This window comes from Camarhynchus parvulus, chromosome 5, assembly GCF_901933205.1.
Source record: "Camarhynchus parvulus chromosome 5, STF_HiC, whole genome shotgun sequence".
Lineage (NCBI taxonomy): Eukaryota > Metazoa > Chordata > Aves > Passeriformes > Thraupidae > Camarhynchus > Camarhynchus parvulus.
The window spans coordinates 46,708,193-46,728,019 of NC_044575.1; the positions used below are offsets into that span (position 1 = coordinate 46,708,193).

Here is a 19,827-nt window from a genome sequence, read left to right on the forward strand (position 1 = left end):
TTTGAAAGAGGTCACACTCACAAGGCAGACTTCATGGTAGACTTATTTTCTACAGTAATAAAATAAAGATCTCTAGACAAAGGTGGTAAATTCTCTTTTAGGGCTTGATACTGCTTCTGATTTTATAACTGGCAAAATTCTGCTAGCATTGAGGTCACTGGGCCCTTCAGTCTCTTTGTAACAGAAGATAACATTGAGGAATCTGCAGTGTTTGGCAATGAGCTTCCTGAATATTCTGGCATTTGAATGGGGCTTTTTATTCAGATTTATCACTAAAATACTGGTTTTAGAAATTTCACTTCTGTGGTTGTTGGGTTTTCTTTTACCAAAGGTAGATTTTACAAGTCACATTTTTGTTGCTTTGAGCCTTAATGAAGTTAGCTTGTTGTGTGGCATTAATAAAATATTGCTAGGATGACCTGGTGCTAGCTAGGAGAGACAGAACAGATTTTCACATTTCACATTTCATTGTCTTTTTATTATAAAATAAATTATTAAAAATAAAGCCTCTTACATACCAAAGAATAGAAAGTATTACCTTTATTTACATTTCTGTTGGATCAACCACCCTGCCAATGAACAGTAATGTTTTAAAAGTTTCTTCAAAAATCATGAAAAGGAATGGCCGGTCCACTTTGATCACCCGAGGCAATGTGAATGCAATTATTTCTGAGCCACTTGCTGCTGCAGCCTCAGTTCCTTCTTCATCTACTTCAATAACTGCATTTTGGACAACCTGAAGTGCAAGGCAGAAATAAGTATGTGACAGAAGTAAATACTAACATGAAGAGTATTTTTCCAGCTGAAGGCATTCAGTTGAAGTAGGCTTCTGTTAAGCACTAAAATGAGCAGTTCAGTGCAATCTACCTCTGTCAGACTGGTGGAGGAGTCAGCACAGCCACTATGCCCACAATGCTCACAGTGTGGATGCCAGTTCAGGAGTCATTGCACTTTTCCACATTTCTGAGCACAGACCTCACTAAGAGATTGGAGGTTTTGCATGAAACAGACTTTGCATTTTTTTGGTGTAGAGTGCTCCTCTTCGACACCTAACTGTGCAAAGGAGTTTCTCAGTTGTAGGAAATGTGTTTTCATCAGTCACAAACACTGACTGGCTGGATATGTCATTCACAGCTGATTTTGTGAGAGCTTAGGGAAATGCACCAATCTTTGTTTTTTCCCCTGCATATTTCTAATTTGTACATTTGGTAGCACCGACTAAATATGTAGAGCAGTGAGGTACAGTCCTGGATTGGTTTGAATATTTTCCACTCCCACTGAAATTGCAGCCTGGCAGAATCTGATTTTTCATTTTTTCATCTTTTCCATTTTGTTCTTTCAGCCTGCTTATACCTGTGAGTGCTTCTGCTGGGTTAGTGTCTGTACTGGGGAACTGCCTGGTCATCTAGTGGATTTATAGCTCCTAAACTCCTAATTCTAGGAATTACTTATGTGAAAACAGTTGAAGGACTTCACCAGTGTTGAGGTTTCTGCTACATATTTTTAAATAATATTTTTTGTCTTTCACAATTCCCAGGGACAGGATGCTCCTCTGGCAGTTCGTAGCTGATGCACATATTGCTTCTAATATCAGTTAGCAGTTCCTGTTAAAGTGTGATTTTTTGATAACACAATAGTTAACTGCTGAGAATCAGCATGAAAGTTACATGATCAAGAGGAAGGGAGAAAACTGCTGCAGATTGCCATTATATTTCCCAACAGTTCATACCAAACTGAAAATCTCTGCAATTTTATCCATTAAATATTTATTCTTAGGATGTTAGATATTCTCAGAAAGGTTTTTTTTCAAGCCACTGCAATTTTGAAAACCTTTAGATCAAGCATGAGAGTTTTTGAAACTTGTATAGAAGTGTTTATTATCCCATCCTGTTAATTGGCTAAGCACAAAGGCTTCTATAAGGATTTGGTGTAGGGAGACTTGTAAGAGCAGCACCTGAAGGATTCTTTCTCATAGGGTACAAATACCCAAGGGGAGGGTGCAAAGGAAGTGGAGCCAGGCTTGTCAGTGGTGCCCAGTGACAGGACCAGAGGCAGTGGGCACCAAGTGAAACACAGGAGGTTTGAACAGAGGAGATTCCCTCTGAACACTGGGAAATGCTTTTTCATGTGAGGCTGACTGAGTACTGGCACACTGTGGATTCTTCGTCTTTGGAGATATTCAAAAGCTGTCTGGACATGGACCTCAGCAACTTGCTTGAGGTGACCTTGCCTGAGCAGAGGAGTTGGACCAGGTGACCTCCAGAGGCTCCTTCCAACCTTAAATATTCTGTGATTCTGGGAAGCCTCTCCTGGAATTGTGGTCCTGGATTGTCTCTGCCATGCAACCCTCCACAACCACGAGCAGTTGCATGCTACAATTTTCTTACATAAGTTTATAAAGCTACATTTTTAAATCCTGTGCCAGAGTAATTTTATTTGCATCTTGTTTATAATTCATCTTGTTTCAGTAATTTTTTTTTAACTTTTACTGTAATGTATGAATTTGTATTTAGAATTCATTGTTTTTCATCTCATTCCACACACTCCATTCTTGTGGGCACAAGTATCTCTGTGTTTTGTCTTTCATCTCCTTTCTTTGACCATGCATTTTAATTTTCTATTATCAGCAAGTTGTCCTTTTTATAGACTATTCAAAAGATATCTCTGGTCACATAGACCTATTCCTTCTTGATATTGATGTGATTGACAAGTCCTTTGTCTTGCATTCTCTTCTGCTTCTCGTTCTGCCTCTGTTTTCCATCAGTCTTTTGAATTTCATCTGTGCTCTCCCTTAAACAGTGGCACAAAGTATCTCTTCCTGCTCCTCTTTTTCCATGGGGCTGTGTTCTGTCTTCTTGGTCATTCACTGCCCTTGCCCTTACCTGTTTAAAGGTTCTTTGAAAGTTTCGGCGTACAAAGTGGAACATCTGTATGGGTTGGAGTGCCATTCCTTGTGCCAATCCTTTCCTGTGAGATTCTGGTATTTTCTTCCATGGTATATAGAGGGGGAAAACAGGAGTGCTTTTGACTTCTCTTCCTCACTGTTACCTTTTTGAGATTTTATTATTTAAACTTTCTAAGGTTCTTTATTTTTTGAGAACTATAGCTGGAATGTGTATGAGGAGTTCTTTCCTTGAATTTCCTTCCTTGCCCTGGATTTTACCATTTGACTGTCATTTACATTGTTTTTCTTTTTCACCGTTTTTGGGAAATTGTGCTCATTCTCTGCCAACCATATTCCTCTTGAGGCAGAGCTTTTCTCCTGTGATGGGTTAGCTCTGGGAGGTGTTGAGCACCTATGAGATGTCACTGCCCCTTTCCCCTACACACCTCATACTTGAAGTGGGATCCATCCTGATTAAGATGTGTAGATTGCACATACCTGGCAGATGAGGTACTTTGCTATTAGTGTCCCTATAAATTTATATGACCATCTTGGCTGGGGCCATTTATATATTATTATAAGCCAAGCAACAAATAATTTTAGTGGGCTTACCTGTGAAACTGCTACATATTCGTGATCTGTCAGATGACTAAGATCTGCTGAATGTGTAAAGAGCTTTTTAATTCCAAGACCTTGAAGCAGTTTCTTCATTTTGTATTTTTGCTCTAGTTTAAACTTTGGAAATGAAATATCCACTTTTCTGTTAAAAAAAAATAATGCAAACAATCACTTGACTGCTGAAATGCACACTACTCAGGAATTAAGCTTTACACAGAAAAAGAAGGGACAAAAACTGGAGAGTCTCTGCTGGCATTTAGGTTGGCGGAAAATAATTTCTAACCTGTTGGCTGCCAGTGATGCTACAAATAATTTCCTTCTCTGTATAAATACTTCCACCAGCAGTCACAGTGCCATGATACCAGGGCAACACACTAATTTATTGACTGGTGAAAAGAATTTTCACTTCAGGAACTACATTTCACAGGAATCATTTGGGTTTACCCTTTTATATTCAAATTTATCAAATCCTCTGGGTTTCCCCAGGTAGGAAAAGTTTAATAAATGTCTAGATTTATAGTGGGTTTTGCTTGGCAGTACTAAATTTAAGGAGAGAGGAGACCTAAGGAAGCATATGGAAAGACTCATGCCTTCTCTCACAGACAGAGACATTTTTAACTGAGATGAGCTGAAGTTTTGTTGCCTCTGAGTCAAAACTTTCACATGCCACTTGGGCTGTGGATAGGCCATTAAAGAACCTCTACTCTGTAGATAGCTCTTGCCACAGACAGAGATGCTACCATGGGAAAAGGCTTAAGAAGACCAGCTAATCTTTGCTGGGCTTTGTTGCTTTTCTACAGTGGACATCAAAGACATTAGGGCCCCATGGGTGTCAAAGCAATACCTGGTTTCCATGTTTCCAAGCCAGGATTCCACAAGCTCTGTAGTCAAATGGTCTTCAATTGAAATGTAGTCTCCCTCTTTTTCTGGGATAACAATCAGCATGTGGGCATTCCCTTTGTAAGGTATCTTTATCACAGTGCATCTTAAGTTCTCATCAAAAGTGGAATTAATTTTATCTGACTTGAACATCATGGGTACCTGTACGCTCCTGTATTTGTTTATGTGGAAAGTCTCAATTTCCGTGAATTTGGAATTAAATGGATAGACCCACTTGCCTGAGGAAAGAAAGAAATTAAATAATTATGTGTGTTTAGATTTGTTCAGAAAATGTTCTAAAAAGTTTAAAAAACCATTGGATATTTTCTGTATCTTGTTGAAGTGGCTGTCAATTGTGTCTGGGATAAGTGGATGACAATTTCATTATATTTTATGTTCACTGTATATAAATTTTTTTACAGAAAAAAACGCAAAGTAATCCACAAAATAAACTGCTTCATTTGCACAGAAAGAAGGGAAATATTTTTTTAAGGTTGGTTAGTTGCCACTCAAGTTCAGAATTTATGTTATCTTTGTTTTATCAATGCCTGGTGAGCATCTGACCTTTTGTAACATGTAACCTTCTCTAAAATTCTCTGCCAACTCTTCAGTGTCCTGTATTTAATTTAATTAGTATTTGGGATGGGGATTCACTGACTTTTCCATGGACTGGTTTCTGACCATCACTGTTATTTCTCTCCCTCCCCCTGTGAGGTAATATAATGGGGTACTTGGGTTCCTCTGGGGCAGATGATTCTTGATGGAAATAGATAAATTATTTTTGTTTCAATGATTTTGTGTACTATGTTAAATCAGTGCATTTTATGCCCAGTATTCAGCTTCTAAGACTATTATGATTAAGACTTTTTCTTTTTAATGGGTGAATTAAAACATTGTTTCCTGTCATAAAGAGGGATAATTTGGAGATGGACTGAGATAGTTTGACACAGGGCTTTTTGTTCTCTTTGAGACTCTATTTTATGGAAGACAGCATAGAAGAATTGTGGTTTCCTATAATGAAAAATAATTTCCCATTATATGAGCTGAATAGAAAAAAGAAATCTTAGATAAAGACATAGAGAAATCAGGACATCTAAATTCATTTAAACTCCCCCTAATGTAGCTGAAGTTAAGAGTCTTGATTCTCCTAATAAATAATTATTCTGCAAAATAAAACCAGCAATTACCTTTAAAGAAAATGTAGTCCACAAGCACCAGTTTGTTATGGCGGTCCAGCTCTTCAAAAAGTCTTGGGATTTTTCCTTTGGTCATTTTGTTAATGTTTTGATTGATGAAAAGTTTTGCTTGTGTTAAGTTTTCAAAGTCCACTTTCAGGAATTCCATATCAAAGTACTGCTTAGATAAATTCAGGAAAGACTCCTTGAGTTTGAAGTCCTTTTGAATAAAAGAAAGAACACCTTGCATGAGGAGAAATTCTTCATTCATTGTGATGTTACCTGTCAGTTGTTTAAACAAAGCTGGTAAATGCTGGCGATCTACTCTGTCCTTCACAGCATGGAGGTTTAGACCTTTTACAATTTGTCTGTGCGTTTCTCCTTTGGTTGCCATCATATAGACACTCATGAGAGCTGACACAGAAAATGGAGAGATGATTACATTGTTATCATGTGTCATTGCAATTTTTCTGTAGAGGTTAAATCCAAAATTTGTGGTCTTTTCAGTGAAGTTGTGAAGAGTGAAGTCTTCAAGACCTTGGTCTTCAAAACCTTGGTGTTCAAAAGGCTTAGAGATATTTTTGGGATGATACCACTCTTTGGAAATACTGATGTTATTTCTTTCCAAGAAATTACTCTCATTTTCCTCTGTTGGAAATTTAGGTTTAATATCAGCCTGGATGAATTCAAAACATATTTCACTTAAGAGAAGTATGTAGATTCCTGCTTTCATGTTGACATCCAATAATGAACTATTTAGAGTTGTTTTTTTTTCCTAGAAAAAAGAAAGGCAACAAAATGACTTTTTAGTTTGTTCTTCCATTCACAATGCAAAAGGTAAAAGATGTAGTGGTCTTTCTGCACCTTCAGGGTATATACTCCAAACCTGGCCAACAAAATGTTCAGAGAAGACCAGGCAGATCTTACAGGACACCTAAGGCAAACCTTAGCATCAAACATTGTGTAAATTTGCAAATGAAATGCACTATGCATATAGTGCAAATATGATTATCATCCATCTTTCCATAAAGCAATATATGAATTCTCTCCCATACAGCAGTGTTGAATTGCACCTCATGGAAAAATTTTGAATGGCTACAATCTTTGGAGATGCATTTTCGCATTATAAGTTAAACGGAATGTTCAAGACCACCAAACCTGCACAGATTCCTTTTGTATAGCAGTGGGCAAAGTGATAAATGAGATTAAAAGATGGATTATATGGCCCATCATTAAAGTAGTAAATGATTCAACAGTCTAGAATCACGTGGCAATTGTTAACTACTCCTTTTAAGCTAAGGATCTGTAACAGCAAATTACGGTCATTGTATAATTTGTGATTTGGCATATGGGAAAGCTGGTTTTATCCGGTTTATTCAGAGTTCAGCTGAATTTCACAGTTGGCTGATTCAGGCTGTGGGAGTTAGTCCTGAAAAGGTATGTTGATGTGAGTACTGAGACATTTGGGTGCCAAGTCACGAGGTGCTTTTGGCAGTCAGGTGGTGTGCTATTTTCTTTGGAGATAATAGGTCACGTTCTGTACTTGCTGCAGCACAGATGGGCTGTCATGACTTAATCGGGAGGCAACGAATTCGATGAATGTTATGCCTGCTCTCAAATGCATGGCAGACAGAGAACAGAGCAAAATATGCAGCAAATATGTTGTGATTTTTTAAAATTTATTTTTCTTTCCCATTAACCCTTGATTTATTTTTAATGAGATTCCCAGTGTCTGGATTTTTCAGGACTGGAATAGGGAAGGGGATAACTTGACTTCAGCTCCTGCCTTGCTGGTCAAGTGGTGGCTGCGACATCTGGAGTTCTGGGACACTCACTGTCCCCTGGCAGGCTGAAGCAGTGCAGTTCAGAGCTAGTGCAGTAACTGCTGAGCATTCCCTCTGCTTGTGTAGTGACCCACTTCTGTGGGAAGTAGCACAGGCACAGGGGTCCTGTTCCTGCTGCAGTGCTGCACCTGCCCTGGCAGCAAAGAAGGAGGTTCTTTCCTCTGGGAGTCATCCCTACTTTGAAGAAGCATCCTTGGACACTGCAGAGTCAGCTCTAGCAAAGAGGCAGGGACTGGAAAATTTTGCTTTTGATCATATTCAATCACTGCAGCAGCAGTTCCTCCCACTAAATGCAGTTAGCATCAGGCCTAGCATCAGGCAGGGTGCAATTCCTGCACACAGTGTTGCATCTGGCAGACATCACTGTTGCTTCTCTCTGGGAGGTCTGGGACAGGACTTGGCTCAAGTGGCCACCAGCTTCCACCAGGAGATGTGAAGGGACTGGCTGGGCAAAGTGCTGCTGCCTCCCAGAGGGCTCTGCCTTCCCAACACAGAGAGGTTTTGCACAGAAAGGGCAGGACAAATAAAAAAGCTGTTGTTTACAGGTTTATCCCAAACTATTCAACACTCAAGATTCCTGAATCCTCAGGCAAACACATACACATCTGCTGCTGATTTGGGTGCAATGAACACGGGAATAAAAACCTTGCAGTTGCACTAAGTAATCACTGCAAATCTGAGATTGCAAACATTTAAAGTTAACATTAAAGCAGCTGCATCATTCACCTTTACTGGTTAGAAATAGAGCATGTCCTCTAGAACTAGGAAAAACAGTTATGGGAACAATAAAGTAGAATTTATGTACATTATAGACTCGTATTTTTAGACCTGAGTCTAAAATACCTGAGTGAAGCTTACTGCTAATTTTAGACAACTCACTTTATTTGTAGACCAGATAGTTCATTAATAAAAGTGTGTTAGAGCAAAGTGAACATTATTTCAATTTAAAGAAATATTTATTTCTAGTAATATCAATATCAAAGACAGAATCTTCTTGTGCAAATGCCTTTTTCTTCCGAAGGCATTAGAGCAAGAGAAAAATCCATTAGGAGCTAATTAACATCTACAACCATTTAAAACATTTAGAGAATCACTGATAAATATATAAAATTGCATTTTATATATATATCTAAAAGATATAATAATCTTTCCTTTGAAATCTAAATGCTTCATATAAATCTTATCTTACCTACTAGGTAGCTCTTCTGTTACGTTTCTCAATCAGTTATGTTTAAAAATGAGATGAAGATGTCTGTTGCATTTAGAAGTTTTTGAACAAATATTTGCTCTTCAAAGACAGATAATCTGGTTTTGTCTGTTATAAATTAACTGATTTATAAACACTGAACGTGTGTTTCCTATAAATGGCATAATAAGGGAGGGTTATATTCCAGTAAATATATTCTGTCTTTCATGAGAAACAAGAGAACCATAAATTCTTTGCATTTAGCCCTTCAGCACCCTATCAGGATGTGGCCCCCCACATCCAATAGCCCATGAGAATTATTTTTCAGGCAGGCTCTGAGCTACTCAGTAGAGTATCCAATCCTGTTTAAATTATCCCCTTACATAAAAGAATATGTCAATATTCACTAAGGCGGGGGGAGCATGAGGGAGAAGGTCCAGAACATTGGTAGGGGTGTTACCAGTATCCTTGCCCTGCAATTTGGCTGTGCTTTGAGAGGAGAGGCCAGGGCTCCACTCCCTCTTTGAAGAGTGTGCCAGGTATTCGGTGATGTATCACTCTACCAACATCAATGCCTGATAACCACTGAGGGATGTTCACCCATAAAATACAAAGTGGGCCAAGCTGATATCCCTGCAAAAGTTATGCAGAGCTAGGCATTAATAAATTTTTAATTTTCAGTTGGTCTTGCTTGAACAGATTCGGGTCTTGATCCTTATTAGTTGAGCAAGGCACATTCTTTAAGACAGATAGTCCATTCAACAATTTCTCTAGAGTGGGATGGTCTAAACTCTTCACTATTTTGATCATTGGCCTAATTCCAGATAAAACATACACATGGAATTCCCTATCATCCCCTCATGGTCCTAAATTGTTTTCAAAAATACTCCCAAATGAAATAGAACACTTAATTTTGATTTGGATTGTAAAAGAAAAATAATTTGGCTTTAGAATGTGAGATAAGGGTACTAGTCTCTAATTTTCCACTGAACTGAAAAAAATAAATATTATATGCAGTCTAAATGGATGTATTAGACATTTTAGAAAGCCCATTAAGAATCAGGGCATCCAGGACTCAATTTTAAAAAGGCTTTTTTTGTTGCTAATGAGTATTGCTTCTATAAGAGTGTTTGCTTACAAGATACAAGATTTCATTAGGAAGGGCTTAAGAACTGAATGTAGCCCCTCTGTTGTTTAAGCAGATTTGTATCCTTGTTGCAAGGATACCATACTGGAGGGCAGTTGTGGGGTTTATGCTCTTGAGGAGTTCAACAGAGAGGCCACAGGCTCTAGCTTCTTAAATTCCATTTTGTTTAAATTAATTTAAAATATTCTTCCTTTTAGAAGCAATCCCAATCATAATAGGCCCCCAGCGTAGGCCTATTGTATTACAGAATATGGGAAAATAAGATGGGGTTACAAGCTGAAGGCCCTGTAATGTCAGGCAGTCTAGTCCTTAAACATGAAAAAGCTCTACTGTGGATGCCCCAGTGACTTCATAACTTCTGTTCTCTGTCCATGTGACTGGACTTTTTTTCCCTACTTCCTAGTCTATATGTATTTGTGGTTAATTCTGTTGGATTTGAAATTCAAATGTCCTCTCATCGCATGGAAGAAATTTGCATCTGATATGGTTGAACAAAGCTGCATTACTGTGGTGTGCCTCTGAATTTGTGTGTCTTCTGGAGACTGTGGTCCTGTGGTTGTGGCCCAAAAAGAAATACAAGGAAAACCTGATGCACACAGATCCTGGCTTTTGTGCTCAGCAAAATCAGCAGTTATTTGCAATGAGAGTAGCTCTTCCTCCTTGCACCAGGATGCTGACACACGTGGTCACTGCTGGAAGCTAAGAGACTCAATACTGATGTTTAATATTCAAAAGATTAAGATTGTTTATAGGTGGTACTCAAAAGAGGGGCTTGAAGAAATCTTAAATTCTTTGAATCTCTAGGCTAAATCTTTGCTGGACCACAAAGCCCATATCAATCCAGTTTTACCCAGAGGAAAAAGGAGGCTGTTATGAGATGTATTGGCTGTGTACAGAGATCTGAGAAAATTGTCTTCCTCTCTAGTTACTCACAAAGCCCTAGCTAGTTTTTTATCCCAGGTAACACCTTGCTAATGTATCCACCATGCACTATCAGGAGTAACGTATTCCTCCCACCAACTCCTATTTATATTGTCAGTTGCCCTTTGGATTCAACAGAGCTTTCTGAGCAGTTAAACTCCACATAACATATGGGTAACACTCTGCCAAACTATACATGTTCAGAGTGATTTACTGGGAGAGGATTGCCAGTGTGTGACTCTGGCAGAATTGCCCTTTTCCACAGTTCATCAGGACAGAACCACCTCTAAAACCAGAACAAGCAAGACCAATAGAGGTGCACTGCTGCCCAGTTGTGTCTCTGCTGGGAGCTTGTGCCAGTGCTGAGGCTCGGCAGCAGTTGAGCTAAAGACGGTCTGTTCTCTAATAGACAACTGTTTTTGGATGCATATGCAACTCTGAAAAACTTGGCAGTGATTATGTAGTCCAGGTTCTCACCAATCTGTTTGACATAGCCCTGTGACTCCTGAGTACCTGGGGGTAGATACTGCAGAGGCAGATTCAGCTGCTTGTTCCAAATAGTCAGAGAGTCTCTGTTATAAGACAGAATTCTTCCTTTTGCAGTTTTTATGGGACTGGCAACACCTCTATTTCAATGGCTGCTTTTCCTCTTACTTAATTTCCTCAGTCAGTTTTAGGAAACCTTCTGTGACCATGAAGAAACCAGTCATCCTAATATTGGGGGTTTGGGGGCTTAGGTTCCCTGTGCTGAGTCTGATTCCTCCCAGTTATGATCTCCTTGGAGCAGCAATAGTTCTTGACTAAGTAATGCCTCTGTTCCACATTCCATGACCCATTTCTGCAGTTTGTAACTTGACCACAGCTGAGATTCAAAGTGGGCTATGAGATATGGTGGGCATGATTGCACTACTGAGAGCAGGTTCCAGGAAGGAGATGGGTGGTTTAATTACTTGTATCTGTACCAGTTTCCCAGTGAGAGATTTTTGGAACTGAATTTCTTGCCTTGCTCAATCAAGGTAGTAACTAAACAGATACATTTCTGTCAAGACGCTGCAAATTTCCGTCCCCAGCTAATGGCTACACATTTTGTTCTCAAGGGCAGACACAGGGCATTTACAACTGTCTTGAGGGATCTAGGTGAAATCAGTCAGAAATACTGACCATACTGGAGAGTGATGAGAAAGTAAAAAGTGTCAATTCAGGAAAATATTTAGGCTGAATGTGATCTAACCTCTTCCACGTTTCTTAGACTCAACAAAATCCCAGGAATAGTGCAGGGAATGGATGGTGTGCAGGGATCTGTACTTCTTCTGAAGTCTCACTGTGAAATTACTCATAACACATAAACTAACATGCTCCAACAGTTATAAAACAGCTCCTTATACAGTCTTCTGAACATACTTAGTTTGTCAACGAGCTAATTCATCAAGGTGACTGCTGCTTCTCCCACTCCAAGAACGCACAATAATAATTGAAATCATCAGAATGCAACTGTGGCTCCTACACTGTTCATAAGCTTGACCCCTTTTGTACAACTGTGCCACTGTTCATGTGACAGGACTGCTGTAGTGAAAGCCTCTTTGGAAGGCACCTATTCCTGCATGTCACCTGGGGTGGGATGGGTGTACTACTGTACAAGCTGGACAAAGCAGCAAAGCTGCAGTAGCTCATAAATAGGGCAGAAGTATCTCCATTATGCTTTCAGCTTCACAGTCAAGGGCTGTCTAACTGTCCTTGAACACACAAATGAAAGTATAATTGCCTGTTAATAACACATCTTACTGTGGAATCTTTTATAGGAAATGCAAAAATGATGAAACACTATAACACTGTGTCCAGAGAGGTACTATCAATTTTCAGTAAGAGGTAAAACAATCATTCATGATATGTGATGGAAGTAGCACAAATCCTGTTTTTTTTCCAGGAAACTGAGTAAATGACCTTTTAAAGTTAGCCTAGCCTTCTTTCCTGTGATTTTCTGGCTTGCAGCAATGAAAAATTTTAATTCACCATTATTTATTTATCCTCCATTTTTACCTGCCAGTATTGAAGAGCTCTAGAAGGGGCTGGCTGGTGTTTGCCGAGTCCCCATGGAGCCAGCAGGTGTCATCACAACCTTTAGTTCTCAGATGGGAAGAAGGATAATTTTGTGTGTTTGGACAGCTGCCCTTCTCTGTGCCTTACTCAGTTTGTCATGAGACAGGACTTGAGCAGGCAGGAGACACAAACTCAAGAAAATGGCACTGGTAGATATTTCTGTTCTCCAGGGAGGGCATTTCAAAGTTTCTCCAGGAGATGCGAAATGCAAGTGCATTTCTATTTTAAATTCCTGGAAAAAATCCAACTCAAAAGGCAGGAATGACAAAGTGTGTAAGAGATTGGCATGTCTAAGGGGAACAAACCTTTTTTTGCACTTCAGAATGGCAGAAAATTTTACAATCAATAACCTCTGATGACCTGAACTTGAAAAATTATATATTTGCTCCCTATTTCTTATCCAAATTCTATATTTACATGCACTGCACATGCATCTCCTTACTGCTGTGATAATCAAAGTCCCTGGGACTTGCAGTGTTTGACTGTCTGGCCTGAAGCGATTACCTGATGTAATGAAGAAATCTCTGCACTGTGGCCTCTGTAGCAGGCATGCAAAAGGTGCCCTCTGGCACCTGTGAAATGTGCTGAGGGTTACTAAGTACCAAGTGAGTGCAAGTTAGTGCTGCCTGCATTGTCCAGAGCGACTGGCAGAGCTCTGCATTGTGGGGTTTGGTACTTGTGCTTCTTAGGGGTTTTTCCATTTGAACAGAATTATTAATGTAGTAACCAGTGCAGGCCTTGCACTTAGTGTGCTCTTCCTGTTGGAAGATGCATGGATTGGATATTCAAAAGCAACACTCCTTCCTCAAGGAAGTTTGTATCTCCCTGGCTGTGCTCTCATGGAGTATTTAAGCAGGAATTATTTTTCATACAGGACCTGGTGTCTTTGTTTAAGCTGCTCCAGCACTTTCCATTACCTGTTCTTCCATGAGACATGTCCATGCCTCTCTGATTCTGCTCATTTCTACATGCTGGTCTGTGACCAGGCCCTTCCTCAGGTTTTTAAAGACAGTATCTCTGTTGTGATATATGTATCTATATTCTGAAGACAGTATCTACAGTATCTACATTTCCATTTTTTTTCTCATTAGGAAAATTATTAAAACAGCGAAATAATTAAGTGGACAGCAACCTCTATGAGCTGTATAGGTACTCAAATGTGGCTTTCTTTATGTTTCATGAGAATATTGCATTTAATATGTGGGCAGTGCCAGATGTGAGGTGTTAATTTTTTACTTCCTTGATTTAGGCACTCATGTCACTTAGCAACCTTACTCATCTTTGAAATGGAACTTCTTAAGGATGCACATACATTGCTAGTGAGAAGATAATTTGTATTGGAAAAAAATTTGGCAAATGGAGCAAATGCATGAACCGCTTTCAGTCCTGATGGAAACCAGGTGCTAAGTTTAAAGCTCTTTTGAGAGGTTTCTTTTAGGCTGCTACTCCTCCCAGAACTTCTCTTCCCAGTTCCTGATATTTTCTAGTTATAAAATGCCATCCAACTCTGAACTTTGAGTCAATAAATTTTCTGCTTGGGTTTTTTGAGATTTAGGTTATATTTTCTTTATCTCATTCTCTCTCTCTTGCCTTCTCTCAATTGCATTTTATGTATTTTGAAAGTATTCTTTTTGCATCCACCATGACAAAATGATAAAGGTGTGAAATATACCAAGCTCATGAAGCTGAATGACCTGAACCAGGGCAGACATTTTTACAGCCTGTATTGTGGGAGGAAGTGGTGAGCTCATTCTTGTCAGACATCAGATAATCCACACCAGAGAAATTATGGAAACCAGGTTTCACTGAATCTGCAGGCCAGATAACCCTTTGTATGTACCAAAAAAGTGCAAATACATTTGCTTTCAGATACTTATTTTTATGCTGGTAAATTAATCCCATCAATGTGTCAGAGGCAGATAAAATCTTAATATTCACTTCTGGGATAACAAAGAGTGAGATATGTTCATGATTAACAGTTTTTGTATAAGTATCCATTCCTATAGGGTGATAGGACAGTTGGAAGGAGGAGAGAAGAAAATGATGACAATCAAGGCTGCAGAAAGCTGAGACTTTATCAAACAGAGCTCAGAAAAAGTAACCTTGTAGGCGCTCAAAGCGCAGCCCAAGATTCCATCAATCCATGAAACATAACTGGCTGTTCAAGGTCTGTTCCTTGGCTAGTACCAGCACATTCCCAAGAGGTTGGCATGGACAATGCAGTCTTTCAGAGAACTCTCTGGGTCACTTGGAGTAGAAAGTTGTGTTCCCACAGGATGGGGACCATGGGTCAGCTCAAAGCACCTTCACTGTCAGGACCCTGGTGGCAATTCAGCTGTAGGTTAGTCTTGCTTTTCTGTGCTATAGTCATAACTACAGTATCAGCACTGTTCTTTAAGCCTTTTCTTTGGAAAGATTCCTAGCCTCCTACAGTCAGGATTTTGTGCCAAACTGAAGCATTTAAAAGCCTATAATACACTGTATTATATATTCCTTTAAAGAGAGCGGTATCTCTAGTGTGGGAGCAGTCTTACTTCAGACACTTCCTGGGGCTGTGGCCAGATCAAAATAAGTGCCTGAACACATCCAAGCCATCCTTCTTACCTCCCAGAAGGTCTCATCTAGCATCTTTACTTGTTCCTTCTTAGGCATTTTTGATTGAAAGCACCTATTTTGCTCCCTATATAATGAAACAATTTTTGGATCCCACTGAAGTCGCTCTATAGTAAATGATAGTAACCTTGGTCAGCATGTGATTATAGAATGAATGCAAGATTTCTGCATCATATAATTTGCTTTTGATGGAGGTATTCATTTTTCTTTTTGGCATTGTAATGAGCATGGAAGCATTTGCATTGACAGGAGGCTTAAATTACAAGCCACCACCCATTCTTCTTCAGTGAGCAGTGGTGTCTTCAAGTTCCAGTCACTGTCCTTCTAAAGGACAGCCAGTCCTGTGGTCAGACTTCTTGTCAGCCAACATTTCTGTTCAGTAGAAGATAAGCGTGGGGTGAATATGATATTTCAGCTACATTTTATTGAGCAATTTAATCTATATTTAACAAGACTTTGCTCTCTCTGACCAAAAAGCAAACAAGTGCTCTTGTGAACACACAGTGCAGTAATAGCAAAGAATTGAGGACTCTATCAAGAGACTGTAAGAGAACAGACTTTTAAAAATCATAGTTCATATACTTGCCACCCAAACCTGTATCTTCTGCTTGACTGTAGTTATCTTACAGCTTAGGCACAAGGTAGCCATGGTAGGCGTTGCAAGATCTAAGCCTGGACACAAAGATGCTCCCATTCTAAAGGCAGAATATAGTCATTGCATTGTACTGTGGTGCTTGTGGGAGGTCAGACCCAATGATAATCCACCCTGCCACTCCATATAGATTGGTCTGGCAAACATCTTTGCTTTTAACCTGCTGCAGACATCCTGTCTCAATTCCTTCTTAATCTTGTGTGCCAGCAATGTGGATCTTGTGTGACATTGTGCTCAGATGCTCAGCCTCCTGCTGCTGTGTACCAGATCAAATTGCTCCTCCCAGGTAAGAGTAACACCATGGGCTGCAGCAGATCAGGAGCACGAAACAGAAGATCAAAACTGGAGAACTGAAGCTCTTCATATGAAAAAGAAACATACAAGATACAGATGGTTCCAACAGTAAGGGGACAAAAACTACCAGTGCCTTCTCTGTGGATGTTTCATTGTTACATCAGTAAATTTTAACTGACATAGGGCTGTTTGCCTGAGGAAATAATGCAGTGGAACTGTAATGGGAAAGTGTTACTATCCTAAATCCTTGTGTGAACTTCTGTTCTAGCATGAGTAACTTCTTGGGTGAGCTTAAACTCGCAAACTCTTCAGCAGATGACAAATAAAAAAAGATTTCTTATGTCAGAACAAAAGTTTCTGTACAGAACTTTTTAAATTTAGAACTATATTATTTTAAACCAATCCTTTAGATCATAGCAGAACCTTGGTTTTGTGTGCATCTAGTGTAATGGAAGATAGAATGATTCAGCACATCACTGAAAATAATTTTGGGAAATTGATTTAACTCTTTCTGCCTTTTTGACCAAAATTCAGCATGTGAAGCCTTGTCAAACTCACAGTTTCCACTGCTAGCTAGCACCACAGGATTAGGTCTGTTGTCCCTCTGTGGCTGTGTGACTTCCATACTCAGCTGACTTGCACAGCAGCTCTTACTCTTGGCATGCCCAGACCTGCCATGGTGTTTTGAGTTCTCCCTGAGAGCTGAGCCAGGGGGAGACTCCCTGTAGGAGCAATTACACCACTACAGCTGTGCCTGTAGCAGTGCAGCTCAGCAGCTCAGGGAGGTGACATAAACAGTCTCCCTATGAAACAGTGATATAATGACATAACTCCATCACTCCACTGAGCAGGCTGTGGGTTTAACTGCCCTTGCTCAGGCAAGGACCATTTCAGTAATTTATTATGCACATGCTGCAGTTTATGTTGGTAACAGCATGTCTAGTTCAAGAAGTTGTGATACATTCAGCTGCTGAGGCCAGTCCACAGCGTGACACTGAAAGCCTGCAAGCAAACAAGCTCTAACAGATGAGGCTGCAAAAGCAAGAGTTGAAGCCAGGCTAGAAATTTTGTCCTAAGTACATATGAAATGCAAATGCCTCATCTCTTTTCAGCTCTGCTGAAAAGAAAAATGAGCTGTGCAATGGAGTCTTCGCCCAGAGTTTTATCTCCTAGCTTAAAATCAAGCAATAGGGAGTTGGGGTGGAAGAACAATGCAATGTCAGCATGCTCACTGCAAAGCAAACATGAGCCTTATCTTAAATTTGCCCTGAGAGAGCAGAAAACAAAGGTATAAGCTAGCAAAGCATTTTCTCATGGAACTTCCTCTGTGCACTGAGTGCCTTAGCCACCATCTCCTTTAGAGTAATTTGATATTTAGTGGTGGTTAACACTTTGATGTCCGCAAACCATAAGTAAAGATCAGTGTGTGCCAGTGTAACTGTGTGTGGGTGCATCTGTAGGAAAGAAATAGGACACTGAGCCTGGGTGCCAGGACTTTAGCAAACAGATGCAGAGCTGGGAGGACCTGGGCTGTGTCTCTCTGTCCATTAGCCAGGGTTTGCTTAGGAATGATGGCAAATTCACCCTGAGAGCAGATCTTGGGAAGGAATCTGAGAAGACAGCATGCCTTGCTGGAGCACAGCCCACATGGGGAGACCTGCTGGCATGTCAAGCAGCCCCAGCACTGTTCAGTGGTTAGGGAAACAGCCAGGAGGGAGCAGAGTCCTAAACCCCACTGTTGCTTTTATCATCTCAACAGTGATGCATTTGAGCTGGGGAGAAATCTGTATTATAAAGTGCTGTCATCACAATCTCCCAGTAATTTCAAAAATGTCCAGATTTTGTGCCATCTTGATGTGCCATCACTTCCCCAGCTGCATGACGTCTGAGACTCATCTGTTCTTGATGCACTTTGGGAGGCGTGGAGATATGCCTGTGTTGGTAAATGTGACCTGCAAGGGTTACAATATGATATACATGGTAGGGAGAGCTGAGCTGAAACAAAATGCACTGGCTGTCTTCAAGTGTCTGTTCTTGACTCTGCAGTGATAAGGTGATCTCAGCTGTCATACCCTAAAAATTGTGGGGTTTGCTTGTGTCATGTTAAAGGGCACATTTGGAAATTGGTGTTTTTTCTACAGGGGAGATCATGCCTACAAATATGGCAGCAGAAACACATTCCTGACTTCAGACTTCCAGCTTCATGGAAATCTTTCCTTTCCCCTCATGTGCTTGTGTGTGTTATCCAAGGAAGGACAGCACACTCAGGGACACCCCACGGATGGCACTGGGATTCTGTATCATGATCAGTGGCTCTCTGCCTGGCAGTGAGACTGAGAGCTACAAACCCTAGGCTCCTTTCACCTCAACTCCTGCTTATCATCAGCCCCCCTGGAGGGATTGCCCCATTTTCTCTGCCCAAGTGGCCTCACACATGGCCGGGCAGAGCCCCAGCACTGCCAATTCTGGAGGCCATGGGCAGAAGCAGAGTGAGATGACCTCCTGTGCTATCCAAAGAGGCTGAGCTTTTCTGCAGCCACCAGCTTAAACACATCCTTGAACTTTGCATTTGTATTTTACTAAAGTCTGGAATCATTAGGAAGTTTTTCTTCTGCTTTCTTCAAAGAATGCAAGCTTGACAAAGAAACATGCATACAAAATCTGCCTATTTGGGAACACTGCTGATTCAGACAGGTTTTCTTGGCTGATGCTGCTGGGCTCTGTGGGATGGCATCACCCTCACTGGCCAGCATGACAGGCTGAGCTCATTTCCACTGCAGAGCCACTCCAGTAGCAGATCTTTTCCCCATGACTGTATAAGGGATTGAGGACATATTTTGAGAATATTGAAAGTTAAATCGACCAAGAAATAAGATAAAATAAAACAAAATAAATCCCCCAAGCTTTTGTTAAAGTTTTAAATGTTATACAATTATTAAGTAATGCTAGACTTTTACCTGTGGCCAAACATGTTAAATTGATTAAACAGTTATTTCCTGTGCTTTGAAGCCAGCTATTTCAACACAGCAGGTAGTCTGATAATCTCTCAGCTGCACCATTAACCAGGCAAATATTTTCTCTGTGTAAATTAACATAGCAAAACCAGGGATATAAAATAATGGATAGAACTAGATCAAGCTGTAATCTAAGTGCTTCAAATTATACCCAGATATCCTAGGGAGCGATGACAAACAAAACCAGACTCTCATGCTTGTCTCCTACAACTAATAACCTGCACAACCACATTCACCTGTGGCCTACAACAAGGTGCCCTTAAAAATGCTGGCTGTTTTCAGTGCCCCAACACCAACAACACTGGATGTTTCAGTTCTGGTCAGAGGCTGGGAACTCTGACACATGTGAATGAGCACACAGGGGTTTTGCCACAGAAGCTTCTCTGTTGCTGTCACAGGACTGACAGTCATTTACAGCTGTGAAGCTTTGTTTTAAAATAGTTTTTCTCTGTAACCATGAAGAAAGCCTTTGATTTCACCTCTTCTCAGTGAGTTCTTCTCCT

General features: G+C 40.2%; 1 protein-coding gene across 1 annotated transcript; it reads right to left on the reverse strand.

Moving 5' to 3' along the window:
• Positions 1–544: 544 nt before the first annotated feature.
• Positions 545–6,325, reverse strand: SERPINA10 (serpin family A member 10). The gene is made up of 4 exons (XM_030949986.1): positions 5,569–6,325; positions 4,347–4,620; positions 3,497–3,644; positions 545–736 (listed from the first exon to the last, which is right to left on the reverse strand). The coding sequence occupies exons 1-4, from the start codon at positions 6,287–6,289 to the stop codon at positions 545–547; spliced, it is 1,335 nt and encodes a 444-aa protein (XP_030805846.1). The 5' UTR covers positions 6,290–6,325.
• Positions 6,326–19,827: the final 13,502 nt, after the last annotated feature.

What these genes read in the sequence shown, in the direction of transcription:
- SERPINA10 (XM_030949986.1), bottom strand. Translation starts at nt 6,289, where the DNA reads ATGAAAGCAGGAATCTACATACTTCTCTTAAGTGAAATATGTTTTGAA. An exon ending in GGACTACATTTTCTTTAAAG is followed by an intron (nt 4,621 to 5,568) that starts GTAATTGCTGGT and finishes TTCTTTCCTCAG; the next exon opens with GCAAGTGGGTCTATCCATTT. An exon ending in AATATGTAGCAGTTTCACAG is followed by an intron (nt 737 to 3,496) that starts GTAAGCCCACTA and finishes CTTGCACTTCAG; the next exon opens with GTTGTCCAAAATGCAGTTAT.